Below are 24,210 nucleotides of genomic sequence, written 5' to 3'. Positions count from 1 at the left end.
GTACGTCTGTAACCCGACACCGTTGCAATGAATCGAGATCTGACCAATTACGGCTTTGATACGGCCACTAGTGCAGGTGAAGAGATGTCTGTGAAAAGACAGTTTCAGTCCGGCGCAAGCTAGAGGGAAAAAAAAAAAAACATGAAGAAACTAGAGCATCACTCGAAGGTGGGTTATTGTATGAGTCAAATGTACAACTTGTGAATGTTGTATAAGTCAAATTGCCAATTGCAATATTAAAACATCAGCTGCAATTCAGGACATGAAGAAGGCAGTCTCTGCATAGCATGCAGTTATTTCCAGCATTCTTTATTTACCATTCATTCAAGTATGCTATGCCTTTTATCTGCTAATGTACAGGGGGACGATACACTGTCTGTCTAGTTGGCTTACATAACAGTTAAAGTTTACAGCTTAAAAAACATGGAGCATTTTTCCCCTTTTATTCATTTTTATGTCAATTTGCACATTTCATGGTGATGCTCAGCCTCTCCCCTTAACTCCTAACAGTCATCATCATGTCAACCACAACACAGAGAAATACTGATAGAAATGTGTGTGTAGTTGTTGATACATTGCTGACAGAGGGAACTACATTTGAATACAGATTTAAGAAATGTCAGTTTTTGAGCATGTCATAAGCATGTTTTGTCTTGACTATATTACAACTAAATTATAATACAATAATATAGTATGTATATTATTTAATTGATTATTATTATTATTAGTAGAAGTAGTTTATTTGCATTCATTGTATTTTAATCTTTTTGAGGCTAGTATTTGGCAGGAAATGCAGACATACATGCACATTTACCATTTACCTCACTGTATACAAAAGTAACTGTGTTGATACTAATAATAAACAGGAATTATATTTGCAAAGTAGCCTACTTTGTTTCCAAAAAAATGTGTTTCACTCCTGTCGGTTGGGAGGGGGCTCATCTCACAATGTCGCTTGGGGCCCCAAGTTGGCCAGGGGCGGCCCTGACTGTACACACAGTTTGCCTGCCTCAGACTCGCAACCTGTGGTGCAAAGCTTCCCTCCTATTTTTCCTCAATACAATGTCAATCATCGTGTATTAAAAATGTACAAGTATGTATTGTAAATGTTTTATTTTGAAAGTATAATTCGGAAAAACAACTGTGGTGTTGCATTTTACTTTACAAGTAGAAGGCAGCTGCAGTGACTCACTGTGGCCACGAGAGGGCAGACATACACCTGATAGTACTACAAGCAGGTTGCCTCGCTCCTTACATGTGCTTGAAGCTATTATGTCTACTCGTTTTTGAAACCTGCTAACATACAGAGAAAATGCTTCAAGGCCTGTAGCATTTATCCTCCTTTGACTGAGATTTGGTTGTGACAATGTAAAAATGTGTGCGAGTTTTCATGTATTTAATCTTTTTAGTGTAACAGTGACGTAATTATTTACGTCATCATCATTGTGTTTATACCATAGACTGTATAAGGTTTATACACAATGATGCTTACAACACAGGAGGAAAGCAACACCTAGCCTATTTCAAGCTCATTTTATTTACACAAATATTGAGGTGGAGATACTTTCTCAAGGAATTTGGAATCTGTTGGGACTTGTTTTTGTTTTTTAGTCAATGTTCTGCTCCAGACCAGTAGGTGGCGACAATGGTTCTATAAACTGGGCTCAAACTGCCAATATTTAAAAGACGTGTAAACGCCAGCAGCAGTCACTTGCTTGCTGCCTGCCGCGACCGTAACACCTACCCAACTGGTAAGATAAAAAAAGAAAATCTAAAAATAATTTCACTTCAATAATAACATGCTTGAGTTATATAGTAGGTATTGAATAGTTAAGTATTGCATTGATGCAAATACAGCAATCCACCGACTTTTCCTGATCTGAGGATGAATACGGGTTACTTAAATTTACCATCCACGCTAACGTAATTTACAACGTTAAAGTTGAGCAAATTATGTTTGATTAACGCTTATAAACATATTCTTGTAGGTTTTTGTGAAGGCTGTATAACAAAACATACTTTGGTCATTTGAATGTGGACTTTAAAATGGTGACATGTGGTTAAAACTCAAAGCATGTGCAATGTACTACACTAGTGTTGAGGATGTTGTAGGTCAGAACTAAACTCACCCATTTCTAGACCGTTACTGCAACTTACATCTTGAAGCCGGTAAATCAGTAACCCAGTGGGCCTTTCTCCACGTGGTGAGCCTAGCAGCTAACATTAGCATGGTAGCTAACAGTCCGATGCAGTGTCTCCTCCCCTGATGACTTGCACTGGGCTCTGAGTCCGTATGAAGAGAAAAGTGCATCTTTGGCCCTGACAAGCCAGAGTTTCTGAGGAGAAAATCAGCTAATGTTGGTCTAATGTTATAGTCATGACAACACATTAAAACATGCTTCTGTCCCTTCAGATCACTTTCAACACGTGGAATCTCTCCTTGACTGGACTTTACAGGTATATCAAATATAATTGCTCTACAAACTGTGGAGACAGATACTTTATCAAGTTGTTAATAAGACCCCTTGTTCTGGATGATCATGGACTTTTTATGTGTTTTTTAAACAAACCATTCATACATTTCGCCACAATTTGTATCTGCTGAAGGTCAACGCTTCCTCTAATAGTCTGCTTCCACACCACGAAAAGACTAGGATTATACATTTGCATTTGTTACTTTAATAACGGGTGTTTAGGAAGTTATTCTTGTGTATCGAGATGTACATACCATCTACTGCCAGGGTTGATTTGGCTGTCTTTCTCCCCTGATGACTTGCACTGGGCTCTTAGTCAGTATGAAGATACAAGTGCATCTTTGGCCCTGACAAGCCAGAGTTTCTGAGGAGAAAATGGGTTCATCATGATCAAAAGTAGGAATTATGACAAGAGACCAACTATTCATTTTGTTTCCTCAGGTGTTTCAGGCGGTAAAACCATTTAAAGACTGGACTTGCATCAGGTGCGTTTCATGAATCTCCTGCAGACACTGAATGTTGATCTCTTGTGATGTATAGCACTGGGCTCAGAAATACAGTGTTGACAGAAGTGCAGCTCTGCCCCTGACAAGGCAGGCTCTGAGGAGATGATTTCTGAAAGCATTTTGTTAATCTTGTGGGATTCAGACTATTCTGACTGCTCTTCTTTGCGCTCTTTCAGGTACTGGTCCTCTGCATACTTCACCTGCTTTATAACAATGTTGTAATGTGATTTGTTTGTATTATGTTTTAATATTCTGAATTTGCTTGGAATTTTAATCAAATAAAAGCATTAAAATTACTTGGTTTTGATTCTTAATTTTTCTACAAATGTTACACTTGAGTAAAGAAATACAGATTATCATAACCACTGCATAAACTACCATTTCTGTGTATGGCCTTCAAATGATTTACTCAATTGTTCTAATACAGGGTATCAATAAAACACTTGGAGTTAACTTAATGTGCAGGGGCATGGAATGAATGTTTTATTTGTTGAAATAGATTTGATATCACTAATGGATTTGATCTCACTGTTAAAGTACATAGCATATACCCAAATTAACATGATGACTGTTTGCTGGGGTGATGATACATTTGGGTCCTTAAAGTGAGTAAAAAATGTTTAGAAATGATTTCCAAACTCCACAGGGTAAATATACTGTAGGTGTCCAGGTGGAAATAAAACATTTTTCATTACAGAAAAAATAAAATAGAACTTTGTTTCTGTATCTTTATAATTCTAACAATTTATTATCTCTTAAAACATTTGAAATTCATGTGTATATGCATATCACATATACATATATATATTCTGTAAGTTGCCTTTCACCAATTCATATTCTCATATTTTAAAAGATCTCTTAAAGGAAAATAAATGCTTTCTATAGAGTCAGACCAATTCCATCATCTTGTTCTCCTGACGGCAACGATGAGCCACCATATGTATATTCATTTCTTTTAAAACGCAAAGAAAGGATTAAGGACAATTCTCCAAAAAAAAATTCTTGTGTCACTTAATGTGAACATCATTTTATCAGTAAGTGATTATTTCAAGATGTCTTAATATAGTTATTAATTGGCCTTATTTTCACTATCAAATGTGTTAGAGACCTGAAGGGGACAAGTACAACTCGGCTCTGAAATAAGTTTGGAAAGGATGCCACATTCTGCTTGTTCACCCGATCAGAAACACGCCCTATTAGATGAAAAACACTTTAAAACCTTTAAAGGGAAATGTGAAAAGCCACAGTTGCTAATGGAAATAGGGTCATTGCATAATATGCTGGTAATAAACAATGAGCTGTGAGCATAGACGGCACATATGCACGACTGCAGAAAATGCCATGTAGATGCAAATGGTGGGAAACAGACTGGAGCTCTTCATACTGTCAGGTCATTAACAGTGGAAGATGTAGAGAACAAGTCAAACTGTATAGAAAGCACAACAGTTAAATAAATACATTGTAGCTTTATGTTAAACATTATTTGGAAGACAGAGATTCTTTAGAACTTTTGAGACTTTTTTTTTACATCTTGAACCATAATTAGATGACCATTGTTTTCATCGTCCTTATTGCCATTTCCCCTGCATTCAAATAAAATCCCTCCTTGACCACCAGCACCAAGCAATTACGGAGACAAAACCACTTTTGCTCATTCACGTGCTTGTGTGTATGTGCACTTTTGAAAAATTATTTATCTTTTTGCAAAAACAGTGAGGCTAGATAGCAGTAAGGAAACTCCATCTACACCTCGATGTGAAACGCACGTGTGATATGTGTTTGAGGACTCGAAGCAGCAGGAGAGGTGAGCTGTTGTTCAAGGTAGTGAAGTCATGAGAGAGCCCTTATTTGTGATCTCAGCGACAGTGAGAAATCAGGACTGACGTTGTAAGGCGATGTACATGTGCAGTGGAAGCTGATGGAGAAATAGAAGACATTTAGTGCAATATGATTTGGAAAAACAATGACATAGATTTTTACTTGTGTGTATTGGCATCCCTAATGTAAGAGTTGCTACACATTCAGTATCTGCATATTATTAAGTGGCGACTAACTTTTAAAAGAGAAAGCAAATATATATTTAAGCCATTATTGTCCTTGTCAAATGCCTCACAGTTTGACAAAAGAGAAGCAGTAGCCTAAGGAGAAAGTGTATCTGAAATGTGCTTCACATTAAGTTGTAATGCTTCTTGTCACATATAAGCAATGTTAAGGGTACCGTGCAAAAAATAATATGCATCTTCAATTCAAAAATACCTATTTATAGTATACACATATATATTTTATATATATAACCAAGACAATTTTCTTCATCACAGTCAGAAAATAAACGTACTGCCCAAAGCGACATAGGCAGAAAGCAGGAACCCTCTGAAACTATAACAGTAAGGACGATGAAAGTAATGATATATACTAATATACATCTCTTCATATCAATATCAGTATTCCAGTATTCCCATTTAAAGTTTAAAAATTGTAAGAACAATCATAGTATTAAAACTCGATATAAGCGTTTCTCTCAGATCTCCTCGGCCGGGTGGCTGTTTGTTTCCTCCTGGATTTAGTCGAGAGAGGGGGGGGCCTCTCCTGGAAGGAGAAGGGGGGATTGGTTGGGAAAGAGCAAGTAAATGGCAGTTTTTCCTCTTCCCCTCCCCTCTCCTTTCCAGTCTCCCTCGGACGGAAGTTCTGAATGGTTGTTCAACAGTTGTCCCGACGCTAAGGAAGTCTTTCTCCATAAATGAAATCCTCGAGGGATATCTCTTCACATTGTTACGTTGAAAGCACAGTCTGTCTCCTTTTGTATAAGTATATCTCAGATCCAAACATATAGTGTGTCTATATATAAGGTGTCCCATAAACTCTAACACAACCACTTGCAAGTGCTTGTGGGTATGTGTTCGTCTACATGTTGGTGTATGCATGCAGGCGTGTATAGTAGTAACACGGGTGCCTGTGTGTGTATCAGTGTTTACATTTTTTATATTATTTTGTTGGTCTGGGCACTTATTTTTGCTACAAATGTGTGATACAGTGACCAGTCTGTATATATGTCGTTATAAGACTGCAGATGATAAAGAGCTATAGAGAAACACTGCAGATCCTGAGCACAGGATCTGCAGTGAGGAAGGAGCCCTACCAGCGGTGAGGTAAAAACAGGACGTAAACCAATTAAAGCCGAACCCAAGCCAGCATCCTTGGTTTTAAATCAAGGACGCCAGTTATCGGTCTTCATGATTTACTGCCCTGCGCCATCCTACGTTGACCATGCAGTTAGACAAAGCATCACACCTGCAGCCTCACCCTCAAATACGCATTCCTCAATGATATTCACACATATTTGAAAACTAACATCCATTCACACGGGGCAGGGTTTTCATTGATTGCACTGTACATGTTCTTGGTGGGCTCCACTCTTAAACCTGAACAGATTTAACCAGCAGGCTGAGGGGTTAGAGCAACAAACAGCTGCACACTGACGGACACCGTTTCTCATTTTCAAACTCGGCAACATCAAAACCTGCTTGATTTTATTCTAGAAATCTAACAGGCTTTTGATTGTTCCTGTCAAGTATTTGGTTCGGTTTCATCGCTTCCCTTGTGATATCTGCTTTCGCCGTAGTGTCTTCGTATGCATTTTGGACTAAACTGTATTTGTGTTACTTGTTTGTTGATGGGTGTGACTGTGCATGCATATGGGGGGTGGACGTGTGTAAATCGGCGTGCCACAATTGGGGAGCGCCAGCCGGCTTCTTTATGGATCATCAGCTCTTCTTCCATGTGTTTCCATCTCCCTTTGGGAATTGCCTCCCTCTTTTTGTCGCTCTCTGTAAATATGTTCCCCCCTAATTTGTTGTGTGAATCCACCACGGATAGCAGCAGTTCCTTCCTCCCTCATTGACTCAAACCCTTCTTCCCTTCTTCTTCCTCTCTCTCCTGCCTCTGCGTTTGCAACCTCAGCTCCGACTCCCATCGTCCCTCCTCCTGTCAATCTGTCCATCCCGGGGTGAGAGAACAGAAATGGGAAATGGGCTGCTGGACAGCCTGAGGACAGAAGAACAGACAAATCATTTTTTGTAAAACGATAGTGGATGGTGTTGTTTCATAGTGTTTTTGTAATGGAATCTTGCTTTATGAAACAAAAAAACATACAATAAATTACAATTTTAAATGAAAAGCTAGTTTAAATAAAATAGTTATAATGAAAACATTTTTCATGGAAGCTTCTGGTTCTAGGTGTTATTTGTATTAAATATAGTTTAATATGTATTTTGGTTACATCTGTCCATGTTAGGTTCTTTAAAAAAAAGTTTATTAACAGAGAAAACTGCATGGAACCAAATGAAGCTTAGCAAGTTCAATCAGAAAGACTACCATCATTTTCTTTCTGAACTCCTTTTCTCTCTCACTACTCTAACTCTAACTCTAACCCTACTAAGCTGACTATGGGCAGTCACTCTTTTAGCTCCCCAACTACATGTTGCTACAATCTCCAAAAGCCAATCATTGTGCTGCTGTCAAACTTTAAATCTGTTCACCTACCATTGGCTGTAACTTCAGGCATCATCACTGCATCATCAGAAGTGTACTGAACATCTCAACCAGTGTCTAAACAATAGACTGTATACTGTATATGAAGGTCTAAGCCCACAGGTCTTTTGTTTTATACTACTTACAGCGGCACCTCTCCCTTAAGATGTGTTCATTCATGTAAATAAATATCTCTAATAAAAAATAAAAAAACTTTCATGATTGAAATAATTGACTTGGAAAGTTGAAGCCATACCTGTCCATTACTGTCCTCAGGGCACGCTCTATATTCATGCGGTGGCCGACACGTGTTACACCCAGATCCAGAAAGTCGTCCTTCGTTAGGGAGGGCAGGTGGGAGCCGTCAATTTCGTTGTCCAGGAAACGATCTCTGTGCTCTCCCAGGTTCAGGTATCCTAACCAGTCTGCAACGTCGTACTTGGTCCAGTAGGGCAGCGGCTTGGCGGCAAAAGGCTTTGTCGGGGAAGGGGGCGGTAGATGGGGATAACTCAGGCATGTAGGTGGAGGGTGAGGATGCATGGGCGGAGAAGAGGTCCCTGACAGGAAGTGAGTTGGGGAGAGGGAGCGAGAAACAACTAAAGCGTTGTTTGGAGGAGGAGGGGCACCAGAGGGGGCAAACAGAGGAGGGGAAGGCGAGAAGTAAGGATCTCCAAGAGGGTTTCCAGGTGATGGTGGGGTAACTGAACCTCGGAGGTCGTACATAGCACTGTAGAGAGGAGTGGTAGGGAGCAGCGGGAGGGAAGATGGCCGTGGTGGATCCACCTTGGGCCTCTCTGAGGGGGAGATGAGGGGGCTGGGTGCTCGCCTACGCTGCATCATGTGTGACTCTGCTTTACGGGACTCTCGACTCGGGATGAACTGAAATTCTAGTGCTTTGGTCCGGTACACAGGTCTGTGTTTGGGGGAAGTTGGGTAAGGAGCATAACCTGTTGGGGACAGGGGGGATTGGGAACGTGGAGGCTGAGAGGCAACTTGAGGTTGAGGAGATGGGGAACGTCCCCAGTTAGGGTACTGGGAAGTAGGGGTCGGGGTCGGGGTCGGGGACGGGGACAATGATGGCTGCGATAATGAAATCGGAGACGGTGACGTGGATCGAGCTGGGGGGGGGCTCAGAGCTGAGGCTGAGTCTTCTGAAAATCTGTGAATGGAGAGGGAGAGAAACTGTTACAAGATACATCCTTATAGAAAAAACTAAAACAGTAAGCTGAAAATAATGCACACACATTAAAGGAAACATCATTTTGCAGTTATTTTAAGGACTTTTTGATTGTGTGCAAGTTAGTGCTATACATGTTTAACGACGTTTTCTCTCCTTGCGTATCACAATAGGCGGTAAAGTCAAGCAAATGTGTGATGTTCTTCCTGACAGAAAAAAAGGAGCGGAGAACCGGCACAATTACCTGTTTCTGCTTCTGAGAGAAACACATGAAAAGACAGAAAAAGGAGAGTTTTACACAGTATAGACAAAACACGTACACAGGACATAAACAGACAGCACAGCGTTTTTCACAGAAGGCTTCAACAACAACAACAACAACATGCTGTAACACTGAGAAACATAAAGCCGAGGCTCTCTCTGATGTGTACCTGTGTCTGCTCAGCGCTCTCTGGCTGCTCCAGGTCTCCTTGGTTCTTTGCTGCAGTTTACTGTTCAGCTCATTTATGATGCTTGGCTTCATACTGGATGCAGGAGGGTAAATCTTCTTCCCCTCTAAAAGTGATGCAGATTGGTCACCGGCCATTTGCCCCTCGTCCCAGAGAGGCTTCATCTCAGGGGTGCGAGGGCGATCAAAGTACGGTGAAACGGGACGTCCCAAATGCATGTCCCTCGAGCCATACCGATCCCTGCCACTTTCATCCACTCCGTCATCAGCCTCGTCCTCCGTCTGCTCCTCCCTTTGTCTGTGGGAGTGGAAGGATGCGGGAGCAGTGCTGGTCTGCCTGTGGATGTCACTGGTGCGACCTCCCTCTCTGAACCTGTTGCTTTTCGGGTAGGTGGAGGTGGCTGCTGTCGCATTCTGCATCTCAAAAGATTGTCCGTCCAGATAGCTCATGTAGGACTCCAGAAAATCTCCTCCCCTTTCTGATTCACCTGTCCCGCCCTGTCCTCCCATCCGTCCTCCCCTCTCCCCACGGTCCAGCCTGTCTCCCCGGACCCCGGCCAGGATGCTGTCCAGGTGGTGGTCACTGCTGCTGCGGCTGTCCAGCTCTTCAATCCCAGAGTCCACCACCGTCTCCAGGGACTCTCCTTTCTTGGTAGTGGGGGTGGGACGGCGGTGCTCCCCTGTCTTGCGACTAATGGCAGTGGACGATGTTGTGTGTGTGGTGTGTGTGCGCTCCTGGTAGAGCTGAGTGGATGTGCTTGTTGTGGTGGCAGCAGCGGTGGTTGTAGCGGCACAGCTAGCGGTCATGGCATGTGAGGCAGCGCCCCTATGTGGAGCGGGGGTGGCAGCAGTGGAGGAGGGGGCTTGGGGACCACGGTAGGCCAGGGGGGGCGTGACTGTGTGTGGGGGAGGCGTGGGGGAGCGCCCAGGCGTGTGAGAGCTGTTGTAAAGGTGTTGGGGGTGGGACATAGAGAAGGGTCTGTGATAGGATCCAGGAGGAGGCGGTGGCGAGACTGAGGGGGGAGGCGGAGGTCTCGATGCTGAGGTGGGCTGCAGGGTAGAGGGCGAGTGAGAGGGCAGAGGGTTGGGTGAGGTTTGGGAGGGGGAGTGAGCGGACTGAGTCAGGTTAGCCACCTCGCTGTCATACGATGTGAGGCTGGAGGCAGTGGAGTCCCCTGCCTGAGGTGAGGGCAGGGGTGTGTGAGCAGGAAACCCACCTATAAATGATTCTTTTTGGGTTGTTGGAGGGGGAGGTGGTGGAGGAGGAGGTGGAGGTGGAGGGGGCGGGACCTGCTGTTGGCGGGAAAGCAGGCTGTTGGGGCGCATCCCGTGTTGCGAGTACCCTGACATTCCCCCCATCCCCCTGTCGAAGCTGTTAGCAAACTGTAACGGAGGTGGGAGAGGGTCTGCGTAGACAAACTCATCGTCCGCATCAATTGAAGGGGCAGGGGGAGGAAGAACCATCAAACCAGACCCAGTGCTCCCAGTACTGCTGGCTGTCTGCTGAGTACCGGTAGGGGGAGGAGAGGGAGGGGTGAGAGACAAGATATAGGCATCAGCTTGACTTTCCATCCTGAGAAAAGAGGGTCTCTGAGGCTGCTGGGACCCCTGTTGAGCAGCACTATCAGCAGCCTGCTCTGCCCTCCTTAAGTAACCCTCCCTCTCTTGTTCCCTCTCTCTCTCTCTTGACATCTCCCTCTCCCTCGACATCTCCCTCTCCCTCGACCTCTCCCGCTCCCTCGACCTCTCCCGCTCCCTCTCCTTGTAGGATGGCTGAAACGGCTGAGACTGGTAGTGGTGTGTGTGGACCGTTTTATCTTCAGAAAAGCGAACTCTTAGCCCCTCACGTGCCCCTCCTCCTTCCCGCTCTCTCTCTCCTCCACCGCCTTCCTCATTCCACACACTCCCGACTCCTCTGAGGATTCTGGGTGAGGGTGGGCGGCCAACAGTGACCGTGGTAGCAGCCAAAGAAGACGAGGTGACCAGGTAAGAGGAGCTGGAGGACTGGGCGGTGGAAGACACTGGCTGAGAGGTGACAGAAGAAGAAGGAAACCCCCCACTCGACATCTGGCGGGTGAAGTTGGGCTCTGTTCCCCTCCTTATCCTGCTGTCATCCCTCAGAGCACGCTCTCTCGCAGCGAGGGCGAGACCTAGGGGGGATGTGGGGTCAAGAGCCTTTCCTGTTAGAGGGTGAATGAAGGTGGTTTTACAAGAGGATGCGGACTGCCTGCCAGTGTAAAGGTCAGTAGGTACAGATTTGGGCTGATAGTCCTGGGCAGCTGAGGAGTACTCAGGTAGGTCAAAGGCTGGAGGCATACTGCGGGTGTGATGGATAAAGCTGTCCCCAGAGAACATGCCCTCATCAATAGACTTGGAGGGGCGCAGCCGTGTTGATGAGCTTTCAGCCTGTGTGCTAAGCTGTTGCTGCGACACTTGAGTCCTTGAAATGCCATCACTCCCTCCCCCAAGAATCACGTCCTCATCAGCAGACATGAACATTGAGGAACCCTTTCGGCGGAGTTCATGAAACCGTTCCCTGTCTCGGCGAGCAGCGCCAACAATGGCAGCACCAAACTGGCTAGTATAGTCCATATTATCCTGTGCACGCATTGAGGGTAAGGATGGAGGCGGCGGTGCTGGGATGGAAGGTGGGGCAGGGGGCTGCGGAGCAGGACTGGAGGGGGGAGGACCATGAGCTGTTTTGGCTTCATCTGCCTCCCCTGATGCAGGAACATCGGCCTCCACACTGCTGCCTTGGCTGCTGCGCCCACTGCTGCTGGTTGAAGGGGCCTTGACAATTATTGTGGGGATGGGGATGGAGCTTTTCTCCACTGTGCCTTTGCCCCCCAGTGTACCCTGGCTCAAGCGCAGGTCTTCTACCTTGGATTGCTTCACCAGGGGGCCTTTACCTCTCCGGGCCCCTCCTTTAGGACCGCCTGCTCCAGCTGCACTGCGCTCTGCGCGATGGGATTGGCTCTGGACAGGCTGCTGTTGCTGGGGCATTACAGTGGCAATGCTGGAGGGGGGGACCGCTGTGCTGTAGCCTCTTCTAAGACCTGCTGCCTTGGCCCCTCCTCCAGCCCCTCCACCAGCCCCTGACCCAGCTCCACCAGGCTCTCCAGTATAGGCAACTTTCCTCGAAGCAGTCCTGCTTTGAGCAGTATGGGCAGCTGCGTGTGCATATGAGGTGGTGTGGTCCACTGCTCCACCACTGGGGCCAGTGCCGGGACCCCCTGCCCTTTCCCTGCCCCCGTGGGTGAAGTGCACTGGCTGGGAGTAGGGCTGGTAGTGTGCAGAGGTGGCTGTGGACTGAGACACAGAGACAGAGGGCTGCTGGGAGGACTTAGCTCTCCAACCAAGTGGCGGAGCAGAGGAGAATGGAGGTTCTGGTGGTGCTGTGGTGGGAGGAGGGGGAATTTCGTCTGGGCCGGGCACTGACAGACTGCGAGCAAACTTCATGGCTGGAGGATGCAGGAACTGCCTTTCGTCCTCAACCGCCCCTGCAGTAAAGCATTAACAAAAAAGAAAACAAATGGCGATGAAATAGGCATTAACCTACTGTATAATACAAATTGTGTAAAGTGAGAATAAGAACAGAAGAAAAGTTTGGGGGTGAATAAGAGTAGAGGGGAAATGGAACAAAAGAAAGGAAAGTTAACGGTAATCTGAGAGTGTCTGTCTTAATCTGACTGCCCGTGTAACTGCCAGCAAGTCTGTCCTCAGATCTCATGTCTGTTAGTAGGTAAATCAGTTAGTGCTATGTATTCCACAAACAGGAAGCAACTGGGCAACATCACAGAGCATCATTCGTTTTGTTGGTCACCAGAGAGCACATTTCTATTTCAGGAGTGGAGATAGCAAAGCCTCAGTAAGCAACAAACCAGAAATTAATTCATTAGAATAAAACAAAGATTAGTGGCCATTCTTTATATAACAAGTAGTAGTAGGGTGAGTTTAACACAAACAAACAACTTGTTTTTACAGTACAAGTATAACATACAATAGCTACAGATACAGATAGGGTGACAGAAAGTGTGCACATTTTTAGGCACAGACAAGACAAACAGGTCGGTGCAGAGTTGATCTCTGCTGCTCCAGAGGACAGACAGACAGGCCAAAGGAGGGGCAGACAGAAAGAACAGACAGCCTCACCGATGGACTTCTGCCGCAGCATACCGTGCGGTGGGCCGTGACCTGAGGTGAACTGGCCACGGTCATAGCCGAGGCCCAATCCAGACGACATCACCCCCATCCCAGACTGATCCCCGTAGTTTGGCTGAAACGCCAAAATGGAGCATGTGAAAAAAATGAGATTAACATGACATTCAATTATGCAATACATGTGTGGGTCGGAGAACCAAAATCATTGGTTTTATGAGTCACACCTTTGCTTGGCTGGTTTGTTGTAATGTCAAAAATAATTATGCACGTTTGGTTTGAAATAGTCAACAATAACTGTTATTTAAAAAAATAACTGGTACAGTAGTTTAATTGTTTTCATATTTTTTAAACGTAAGGATGTTGCTGCAGAATTTACGACCTTACCATGTGTGTTCGGAATACATATTCTGCTCGACACAAATGTGAAAAATGTCTTGTGTTGTCCTTCAACTAGTTTATTACATTGCATTTAGCTGACGCTTTTATCCAAAGCGACTTACAATAAGTGCATTCGACCAAGAAGATACAAACTTGAAGAAAACAGAATCATATAAGTACATCAGGCTTCATAGAGCCAAAAACATTTCAAGTGCTACTCAACTGGCTTTAGATAAGCCAGTCCTTTATTAGTATATAAGTGCTTTGTTAATAATTATATCGCTCGAAGTGGAGTCGAAAGAGATTAGTTTTTAGTCTGCGCCGGAAGATGTGTAAGCTTTCTGCTGTCCTGATGTCAATAGGGAGCTCATTCCACCATTTTGGAGCCAGGATAGCAAACCGACGTGTTTTTGCTGATGGGAACTTGGGTCCTCCTCGCAGTGCGGGTGCAGCGAGTCGTTTGGCTGATGCAGAGCTGAGTGCACGTGCTGGGGTGTATGGTTTAACCATGTCCTGGAGGTAGGAAGGGCCAGATCCATTCACAGCATGGTAAGCAAGTACCAGTGTCTTGAAGTGGATTCTAGCAGTTACTGGAAGCCAGTGAAGTGAGTGGAGGAGCGGAGTGGTGTGGTAACATTTTGGAAGGTTGAAGACCAGACGAGCCGCTGCATTCTGGATGAGCTGCAGAGGTCGGATGGCACATGCAGGTAGACCAGCCAGGAGTTACAGTAGTCTAGGCGTGAGATGACGAGAGCCTGGACCAGAACCTGCGTCGCTTTCTGGGTCAGGAGGGGACGCATCCTCCTGATGTTGTAAACAGTGTATCTGCAGCAGCGGGTTTGTTATCTAGGATCACACCCAGATTCCTTGCAGTCTGAGTCGGGGAAACAACAGAGGTGCCAATGTTGATTGTTAGGTCAAGAGTGGGACACTCTTTTCCCGGAAGAAAAAGCAGTTCAGTCTTATCAAGGTTGAGCTTGAGGTGGTGAGCAGACATCCACTGAGAGATGTCTGCTAGACAAGCAGAGATGCGTGCGACGACCTGGGTTTCTGAACGGTGGAAAGACCAAATTAATTGGGTGTCGTCAGCGTAGCAATGGTATGAAAAACCATGTGGGCTAATGACAGATCCGAGCGAGTTTGTGTACAGAGAGAAGAGGAGGGGACCAAGGACAGAGCCCTGAGGGACCCCTGTAGTTAATTGACAAGGGTCGGACTTGGATCCAGAAGGTTGTCCTGATGGAGATAACATGAGAGTTGTTTAAAGACAGCGCGTTCAAGTGTTTTAGACAGGAATGGGAGGTAATGAGGGTAAGAACCTCACTTGGAGAGAGAGGGGAAAAGGAGGTTAGTGTGTGGGTGAACGGTGGGTCTAGTGACCCAGTGGTGTGTAATGGTGAGTCGGAAAAAGAAGAGCGAATATCATCAACCTTTTTTTCAAAGTAGTTAACAAAGTCGCTTGGAAGAAGGGAGGAGGGGGAAGGGGCTTTAGGGGGGTCGAGGAGGGTGGAGAAGCTAGAAAATTGTTTTTTGGCATTGGAATAGGAAGAATGGATCTTATCTTGAAAGAAAGTGCTTTTTGCCTGAGAGATCGAAGATGAGAAAGAGGAGAGGAGAGATTGATAGAGTAGGAGGTTGTCAGGGTGTTTGGATTTCCACCATTTCCGTTCAGCTTCCCGAAGGATGGTTCTATTAGCACGCAGTTTATGTTTCATTGTTCATTACTAGCCAGGAGATAGATACAGTATATGCAAATCTCTGGAACTTAATCAGAATCAGAAACAGGTTTATTACCAGGTAGGTTGACACGTACGAGGAATTTGACTTGATATCATGGTGCATACATAAAAGTAAAACAAATATTAAAAACGCATATAGAGAACTATTTTAAGAAAACTATAATAACATAAAAAAAAAATGAAAAAAAAAATATATATATATATAGCAAAATATAGCATTATTTACATAGAAATAGAATATAATATAATCAAGGGGATCTTTAATTGTTCAGACTCTTTGATGAAGCAGTGACAGGATAATTTAAGTTGAAGTTGTGCCCGGTGCAGCATCCCTGTTTACTGGTTGTTTGCTTTTCATTGAGTTGTTTCCGGCTGTCTCATACTACAACTCTACTTGTTCACAACCTGATGACAGACACAGTGAACACAGGAACCTGTATTTAAGGAAAATAGAAATTAAACTATAATAGATTTTTCTAAACACACCTCATTGCCATAGAAACTTCGTCCTCTGTCTCTTTTTGGCCCCTGTCCCCGTGTCCCTGGTGCTTCATTGGTGCTGATGGTCTGCTGAGCTGCTGCAAGAATTTCATCTAGTTTATCTGAGATAATAAGACAGAGAGAGAGGGAGAGAGAGGGAGAGAAAGAGAGAGAGAGAGAGAGAGAGAGAGAGAGAGAGAGAGAGAGAGAGAGAGAGAGAGAGAAAGAGAGAAATAGAAAGAGAGAAAGGGGCATACAACAATGAAACAGATTAATGAACATCAAAAGTGAAGGAAACATTGTGTGGAAAGGGACCAACTGGATGAAAGTGGACGAGAAAACATCTGACAAACACAATCTCCCTTACTCAAAGCCATCTGATAGACTGTCCTCTTCTTCTCTGTGACTTGGGAGGATTCAAATTCTAAAAGGAAAGAAACTCAGAATAAGGCAAATAAGAGACTGAGCGGTGAGTGCCAACTAATTTTGGAAAGACATAAATACAATGCCTTAAAGGTCCCATGTCATGCTTTTCCGGTTATTACCCGTCCCCTTGTGTGTTATGTAGCTTTGTATGCATGTAAACGGTCTGCAAAGTCACAAACCCTGTAGCGAGTAAAACTCTAACAAAGAAAAGACCTGTCTATGCTGCCCCAAAACCAAAACGCCTCGTTGGAGATTTTAATTTTTCCATTATTTTCTTCCTGGGTATGGTGACGTGCCTAAATGGACCAATCCGTGGAGCTCCTCACACACACACACTCTTTTAGCGGCGATGTCTCGCAGCAAGCAGGAAACCACACCAGTAAGCCAGCTCACACTGTCAGCTCCTCGCAGCAGCGAGCCAGTGGGCGGGCTGACCAATCAGAGCACACTGGGCTCACAGGGAGGGGGGGGGGGGGCAGGAGCTCCAACAAGGCGTTAAGGACAGAGAGTGAAATTCAGTGAATACACATACTATACAGAGATGCTGTATGAGAAAACCAATGTGAGTTTGGAAAATTAAACAATGTAAATCTATTCTAGTAGACCTCAACAATGGAATTATGATCAGTAGAAATGGCCATGTCATAGGACCTTTAAGCAAGTGTATACCAGATCATACCTGATTTTTTTTTCCAAGGGGTAGCAGCTGGAAGGAGGACAAAAGGAGACTTAAGTTTTGGCAGGAGTGAAAGTGCGATAGCGTTGTATACAGGGAATACTAATTATATCCCCTGGAGCCTGACAAAGTGAGTCACCTCGCCAGGCTTTTCCATCTTCGATGTAAAAGAACGTGCATAACACCCACACTTTAAGACAGCTGAAGCATGCACACTTATGTTACAGTAAACATGCTGCACACGCATACAGTATGCTTCTTGCTGTTACTCTCTCTTACACACTTGAAAACACAAATATAAATGTGGAATTAGTCTGAACTGACTCCCACCTCTCTCTACTGTTAAATGATTGAGATCCCGGCAGCAGTGAAGTGGGGACAAAGGAGAAAGAGGAAAGACAGAGTAAGTGGTTAAACCAGTGAACAGGAAAGGGATAAGTCTACAGGGGAGTAGAGAGGAGGAATTAAAGGTGACCCTTTGGTGTTTGCATCCGCTGGTGAGAGTGAGCTTGTGTGTGCGGACTGAATAGAAATAGGGTTATTCATAATACTCATACTGAGGCGGTTATATTTCATAATGTGTAGTTTATTGAGCCTGATTAAACATAAATTAAACGTAATGTCCGATGGTTAAACCAAGCATGAAAGGAATTTGAATGTGTCCTGATTTGATCTGTTACTTACAACACAAATCCTTTCAAAATTAAGCCATATTTTGTCCGTACAAATTTAATAACATTTAGGTGAAATTAGTGTCAGGAAAACAACATTTTTTTGGACTGAAATGCACTGCATGATCATTTCCATTTCAATGTCCTTGTTTTACTCCTTCTGAGTGAACTGGGACACTGCACCAAACACAGGGGTGAGATAGCTTAATAGGCGTCACAGCTAAATGAATTCTAATGCATTAGAATGAGCATATGGTGGGGGCTGACATGACTTCATCACACACTGTGCCCCTCTCACCTTGATTCCGAAGGAGGCATAAGCAAACAGGGCCCAAGTTATTATGAGGTGTGTATTATAAAGTGTGCAAATACACTAGCCACATGACAAGGAAACTGGAGTATTTATTTATGAATGAACCTTTATTGATTCAAACTAACCATTTTATTTAAAAGCCTTATTTCCCATGCATAGCCCGACAAATACTGACATTTTTGGCGCCAATATGGATATTTGTGAAGAAATAAGAGTAAGATTGGCTCTAGTTTGGCTAAAATAAACTTTAGTTTAACATAATAACACACAAATAATATATCCAAAAATGAAAAAGATCCCTTTGAGATTTCTGTTTTGTAAAGAATGTTGACCAAGATACATATTAAGTTGGACATTTTCAGTTTTGTTTACGTATTGGCCAAAATATACACTGTACAATAAATCTGCAATAAGCTGTACCTGACTGACTTAGCTCTTGTACCGTGGCACTATTAAATCTCTATATCACTTTAAATTATTCCAATACTGTACCTTGGTATGATGATGATGATGATGATGATGATGATGATGATGATGATGATGATGATGATGATGATGATGATGATGATGATGGTGGTGGTGATGGTAGTGATGGTGATGATGAGGCTATTGTGCACAGTTAGAAAACAGCAACATGGTTACTGATTTAAAAAAAAAAAAAAATAACCACATCCTCTTAAAAAAAGAATGTGCCTTATATGTGGTGGAAGGAGAACAACTTCATGTTTTTGTTTTACCAAAAAGCAATCAAGCAACTGTGTAATGTTTGTTTAAGTGATACTCTCTAGTTTCACTGCATACACAGTGCTAATGGGAAATAAAGTGTATAGTGAGCAGTGAAGGAAAGATGGGTTTGGGGTAGAGGAAACTGGCACCTGTGTTCAGACTGGGTGCTCATGCTTTTTGTTGCTCAAGTGAGGTCACACCACAGAGAGGAGGCAGGTGAGATGAGGAAATTGGGGAGGAAAAAAGCAAAGGGCTTATTTATCTAGACTAGTGTTTCTCAAACGTTTTCATACCAAGGACCACAAAACACTCCACAACCACCACCTAACTCCACAAATATCCAAAAACACATCGTTTTTCTAGAACAGATTACAAATCGGCTGAAAATGGTACAAACAGGTGACGGAGGTGTTGCGCTGGGCTATATCATGCAATCGAAAGTGAAACTTAAGCTCGCTCCATTGCGGAGATATTCTCGAGAGAGAGTGCGTAAAACTTAAATTAACTTGTTTATTTAAAATGTGAAATGTTACCAATATACTCACGGACCACTAGGGGGCGCTCACGGACCACCAGTGGTCCGCGGACCACACTTTGAGATGCACTGATCTAGACTGATCCTGACTTACAGCATCAGGGCCGGACTCAGTTGGTAGTTGCTGTTGTGTACCAGGCAAGTTTAGTCATTGTTTGTAGGCTAAAGTACTGAAACCAGATCTGAAACCAGCTGATGTAGCCCTGCAGATTCCCCTCCCCTCCAGAAGCTCCACATGTTATCAGCACTCCTACATCATCAATTACTCACTGGGCATGCTCAGAACCAGCCAGCAGCGACACTTACAGCACCATAAATGTTCAGCAAAGATAACCCAATCACCAATAAAACACTGGCCAATTTCAGATCTGCAAATGGGGGTGTTGACCCTCACCATGCACTCTCCTCCCACTATTTTGCCTCAAATAGAGACGGCATAAGCATAGCCACACATAATGATGTTACCATAGCAACAGACCTGGAACAAAGTTGCTTTTTTCCTAAATTACTCATCTCAATAATTTTATCCTGGGCAAGATTTATTTTAAATTAATCAGAGACGTTCTCAACTAAATATTACACTTGATATGTTGCAACTTGCTCACTACGACATGGAGACAAGACACTTAGCCATGATGTTTCCAGCATCTGGAAAAACTCTTCTCAGGTGACGCCCATTCCCCTGCAGTGTTACCTTGACAACAAATACTTGCTGAGTGTCTGTGTGTGTAGAGCAGACAAAGTAGTAGACTGCTCTGTGGGCGCTGGGGTTAAAGCTGTGGGCGGGCCAGGGAGGAGTGGGGGGTGCAGGGGGGTAAGAGAGGCGGGCAGTGAGAGAGGGATCACAGGGTGGTTAGCGACACTTTTTCAGGGAGGGGTTACCTGTAGTGGGTGTGCTGGAAGTGACAGTGTGGAACCTCTGAAAGAACAGTGAAATGCATTGAGACCTTCATCCACGGCGGAGCCACTTTTTCCTGTCCCCCTCCTATCTGTCCCTGAGTAACTTTACTTTCTTGCTGTCTAAAAATGTAGACCTAGCTCCACTCCCCTTCACACTTTCAGCATCTTAAACAACCCCAACACTCAGATCTCACACTGTTTATATTATCCTTTATCACTTCAATCTAATCATCTCCCCCTATTCAGCTTTAATGTGTTCTTCATATGTTTTTTTGAATTTCCCTGTCTGTCTGTTGTTTCATTTATTGTCGATTTCCACCCATCCAAAAGTTTATGTAAGCCAATTTCTTACCCATCTCCTCCAGTTCTGAAGTCATGGATTTGGATCGTAGGGCGATAGCGGGGGTGCTCAGCCTCTTGCTCTGCTGGGGGACTGCAGAGGGGGGGGGGGACAGACACAGGCAGCAGGGGTCAGTCAACAACTAGGTTCATCTATCGCTATCATTCATTTACCGCAGAACCCCAGGTTGCAGAAGATAGACTCCTACTTTTCTTCCTCGAACCCTCCTCCATGTCGGGGTTGCGGGTTACCATGACAACTTTCACCATAAGGCTGTTTCCCCCCTGCCGGATCATGTTGACGACCTGTCGGTGACCGACCTTCACCACATTCTGACCATTGACCTGAGAGAAACATGTAGAGACAAAGAAGGACAGAGAAGCAATTGATTTTAATAACACGCCCACCAGCCGCATCCCCATCAGGTTAAAAGGAACTGAACTAAATATTTGATTTTGTTGCAGATCAATCGTGAATTAAAATATTTTATAAAAATAAAAAGTGTACAGAAAATTAAACATTTCCTTCACTGGAGAGGACTGTGAACCTTTCCTAACTTTTTACTTCCCCCTAAGGTTTTGTTTGAGTGTGTTTGTTAGCTTTTTTGTCTGGTTGTCGGCAGGATTACGGAACAAAACTATTTGGATTTCATCAAAATTGGTGGAATGGTGTCACATTGGCCAACTTAAAATTTGGAGCAGATCTGAATCATGGGGCAGATAAACACAATATATTTCACCTCTAAATTGTGCTTATAATTACAACCCATAATGCAGTAGTGAATCGTAGTATCACCTCTATCAGGAAATCCCCCATCCTGAGCCCGGCTCTCCAGGCGACCCCTCCCTCGTCCACAGACTCCAGGTACTGCAGAGCAGGGAAAGCCGGGGTGGGGGTGAACTCCTCGATAGGAGTCTGAGCTGGAGGCGCAATACAAACCCATTAGCATGTGATACAAATGTTAAATTCTTTTATAGATTGCTAATACATTTAACCCATCCTATAAAAGCAATGGGAATCAAGTATATACAGCCAGCAGCTAGGGAGCAGCGTTTCAGAGTACCTGTCTGCTCCGGGACTTTAACCGGCAACCATCGGTTCCAGAGCCAACAGACTAGAGACTGAGCTACTACCTATATAGCTATATGATAAGGACCAACAAATGAGATTGCAAGGCAAAATGTTTCTTTAACATTACTTACCTTTGGCCCCTCTTAGCACAAAGCCGAAACCCTCGCTGTCCTTTTTCTGTAGAAGCACTGTCTTCTCCTTTATTATGTAGTCACTAGCAGAGATGGCACAGAAAACAGAGAGAAAGAGAATAAGAGATGACACAAGACTGAAAAGAAAGACAGGCAACTAGGAGGACACGCATTGTACATCCTTGCATGTCTTTATTAATCATTTAATCAATGGGATTAATGGGTGTAAAGGGACATTTTAAATCAATACATTTACAGCTACACCCATCCTCAGCTGTCTGCTTCCAACTTCTTTTCCCCCCTTCTGATGACATCACCACCAGTATAGGCAAAAACATATTTCCGCAGTGTATTGGGTTACAACTGGAAGCACTGTGTTTATGTATTTACAAGAGTAAACGTACTCGTCTAAATGTTTACTTTTGTATTATATTCCTGTTCAGGATTTATTTGTTGCTTTTTGTTCAGTTAACTATGTTGAAATTACATTGTAGCCTCCTGTTCTCGTTTATTTTTCTCTTAGAGTGCGGAGAGGAGACTACTTTGCGGTCCTTTCCTAGTAAAAGGCATGTAGGCATCAAAAAGATGAGATTAGAGGAAATCCGAAATGAATGTACATTTTCGAGCAGAACTCTTTGCTACAAACTTAAATACATCTACAACCCCATAGATATAGCTTGTTGCCCTTTAGAATAGGCCGACCCCTGGTTAAACTACCCAACTCTGTATACAAGAGGTAAAACTAAAGCTTGCTCCACCTTAACCAGCAACAACCTACACTTTAATGCTTCAGTAATACAACTTTTCTTATAATGTCCTCTATAACACATTGGTGAGGGGTTCCTTTACTTTTAAAACTTTGAGTACATTGAGATGATAATGCTTTCTTCATAAGTTGGATTTGAATACAGAACGTAAACATGTAATGGAGTATTTTCACATTGTAAGTAAAGGAAATCTAGGATGCAGTTTGCAGTTAAAATCACAAATTTTGATAAGCGTATGTTACTTAAAGAAAAATGTAGGATACCATTAAATCCTTAGGGTGTTAAAAATGTCATTAAAATATTTGTTCCTGAGTTGTGTTGCCCATTACAAGATGCTTTTCTTGTCCTACTAGTAATAGAGGTGAGACATGTCACACACATCAATGCTGTGGTTTAAAGTGGACCTATCATGCTATATTTGAAACATATATTGTAGGGCCATACCGAAACAAACAGTATTTTTTTTCAAAATACCAAACAGTTCACCCAGTGTAGCCATCCCTCATACTGCTCAAACCCCTCTTTTGAAGCCCTGTTAGAGAAACGCGGATCTTGGGTCCTTAGCTTGGAAAAAAAAGAAAGAAGCGGAGGCGGAGCTAATGCCTGATCAGAATTCTACCGGAGATAAAGTTAAATTCTGCTGTGATAAAACGCCATCCTGTTTAAACCACGTCAAGGATTATTTCTGAAACAGTATGGTGCTCAAATGCTTTTTCTCTTGCAGGTTTGCCACAGGGTGAGTTCTTTTTTTATTTCCTGCTTTTTAAACACATTACAGTACAGGTTAGCTCTGAGTGTTAGCGAGGCTTGCTAATGTAAACAAAGACGAGATTACGTCCAAAACACGTCAGGCATTGTTTCTGATAGCAACTTTCTGTGGGTCCGCTGCCGATTTGACGTCAGATCGGCAGCAAATCTGTATCCGCTCGTTTATAAAAGATTTGGGTACGGAGGAAAAGAGAGAGGGTTTTATTTTCTGACGCTGCGTGAGTTCCCTGACGCACCGGGGACACATATTTATGTTTAAAAGACATCACAAAGTGCATTTTGCATGATAGGTCCCCTTTAAATAACTTCTGTGTGAGAAACAGCACCGCCTCTCAGGGCTGCTGACCTCTCCGGACTCTTGTCTTCTTATGAATGGAAAGAAACATTCAGTCAGTCAGTGAGTCAGAGGGGTATATATACCGTGTCAGCTGTAACATACTGTAACCACATGCTGATAATCCCACTGGCACCACATAGTCCCAGCCCACTCCATCTGTTCATCCCTCTCTCCTTTTCTCATGACTGGCTTTTCTCCTTTTTACATTTCTCCATCCTTATGGCCCCTAGGGACCTAACCCAATACTTCCCTTTATATTGACTTCCTTCCTTTGTTCTTTAATCTTCTGCTAATTTCTTTCTAATCACATTTCCCCCTTATGATCTTTTAAAGTCAGTCTATTGAGTGTGTGATGCTCTCCACAGGCTGTGTGAGCCTCTCTGTCTCTGCCAAGGCTCTGTCTCTTTGTTATGCTTGTCTTCTTCTGTCCATCTCTGTTGCCCAGCCCAGATTTCTAACACACTGAGGCACCAAACAAACACATTACTGTGCGCACACACACGCATTCACACAAATCTTAAGGTAGGTCTGAGTGAGAGGACATTACAATTGGGCAGTAGGTGCAAAGTAATGTTGATGAAATATATACACATACATTTTTCTGTAGCTGTTCATCTGTCTCTGCAGGGAACACAAGCAACAAGTCGCTCAATGGAAAT

At 43.7% G+C, this 24,210-nt stretch overlaps 1 protein-coding gene, 1 long non-coding RNA gene and 3 other non-coding genes across 5 annotated transcripts in view; 4 read left to right on the top strand and 1 right to left on the bottom strand.

Annotated features, from left to right (window-relative positions):
• Positions 1-1,538: 1,538 nt before the first annotated feature.
• Positions 1,539-3,276, top strand: LOC117451195 (uncharacterized). Its single transcript, XR_004552631.2, has 4 exons — positions 1,539-1,751; positions 2,414-2,457; positions 2,916-2,959; positions 3,157-3,276. It is a non-coding gene; the product is annotated as an uncharacterized lncRNA (long non-coding RNA).
• LOC117451804 (small nucleolar RNA SNORD88) lies at positions 2,256-2,347 on the top strand. Its single transcript, XR_004552723.1, has one exon. It is a non-coding gene; the product is annotated as a small nucleolar RNA SNORD88 (small nucleolar RNA).
• LOC117451802 (small nucleolar RNA SNORD88) lies at positions 2,758-2,849 on the top strand. The gene has a single exon (XR_004552721.1). It is a non-coding gene; the product is annotated as a small nucleolar RNA SNORD88 (small nucleolar RNA).
• Positions 2,996-3,085, top strand: LOC117451805 (small nucleolar RNA SNORD88). Its single transcript, XR_004552724.1, has one exon. It is a non-coding gene; the product is annotated as a small nucleolar RNA SNORD88 (small nucleolar RNA).
• A 171-nt stretch (positions 3,277-3,447) lies between the features above and the next one.
• shank1 (SH3 and multiple ankyrin repeat domains 1) overlaps positions 3,448-24,210 on the bottom strand; it is an 82,634-nt gene continuing 61,871 nt past the window's right edge. Inside the window, exons 16-27 of the mRNA XM_034089360.2 lie at positions 21,680-21,762; positions 21,273-21,397; positions 20,686-20,821; positions 20,490-20,570; positions 17,323-17,331; positions 16,996-17,022; positions 16,258-16,314; positions 15,897-16,012; positions 13,285-13,408; positions 9,116-12,632; positions 7,764-8,666; positions 3,448-7,021 (exon numbers count right to left, since the gene is read on the bottom strand). Coding sequence (XP_033945251.1) covers positions 6,934-7,021; positions 7,764-8,666; positions 9,116-12,632; positions 13,285-13,408; positions 15,897-16,012; positions 16,258-16,314; positions 16,996-17,022; positions 17,323-17,331; positions 20,490-20,570; positions 20,686-20,821; positions 21,273-21,397; positions 21,680-21,762 — 5,266 coding nt within the window. The 3' untranslated portion in view covers positions 3,448-6,933. The remainder of the gene's footprint in view (positions 7,022-7,763; positions 8,667-9,115; positions 12,633-13,284; positions 13,409-15,896; positions 16,013-16,257; positions 16,315-16,995; positions 17,023-17,322; positions 17,332-20,489; positions 20,571-20,685; positions 20,822-21,272; positions 21,398-21,679; positions 21,763-24,210) is intronic.

Source organism: Pseudochaenichthys georgianus, chromosome 8 (genome assembly GCF_902827115.2).
Source record: "Pseudochaenichthys georgianus chromosome 8, fPseGeo1.2, whole genome shotgun sequence".
Taxonomy (NCBI): domain Eukaryota; kingdom Metazoa; phylum Chordata; class Actinopteri; order Perciformes; family Channichthyidae; genus Pseudochaenichthys; species Pseudochaenichthys georgianus.
This window is presented reverse-complemented; position numbering and strand designations above follow the sequence as displayed.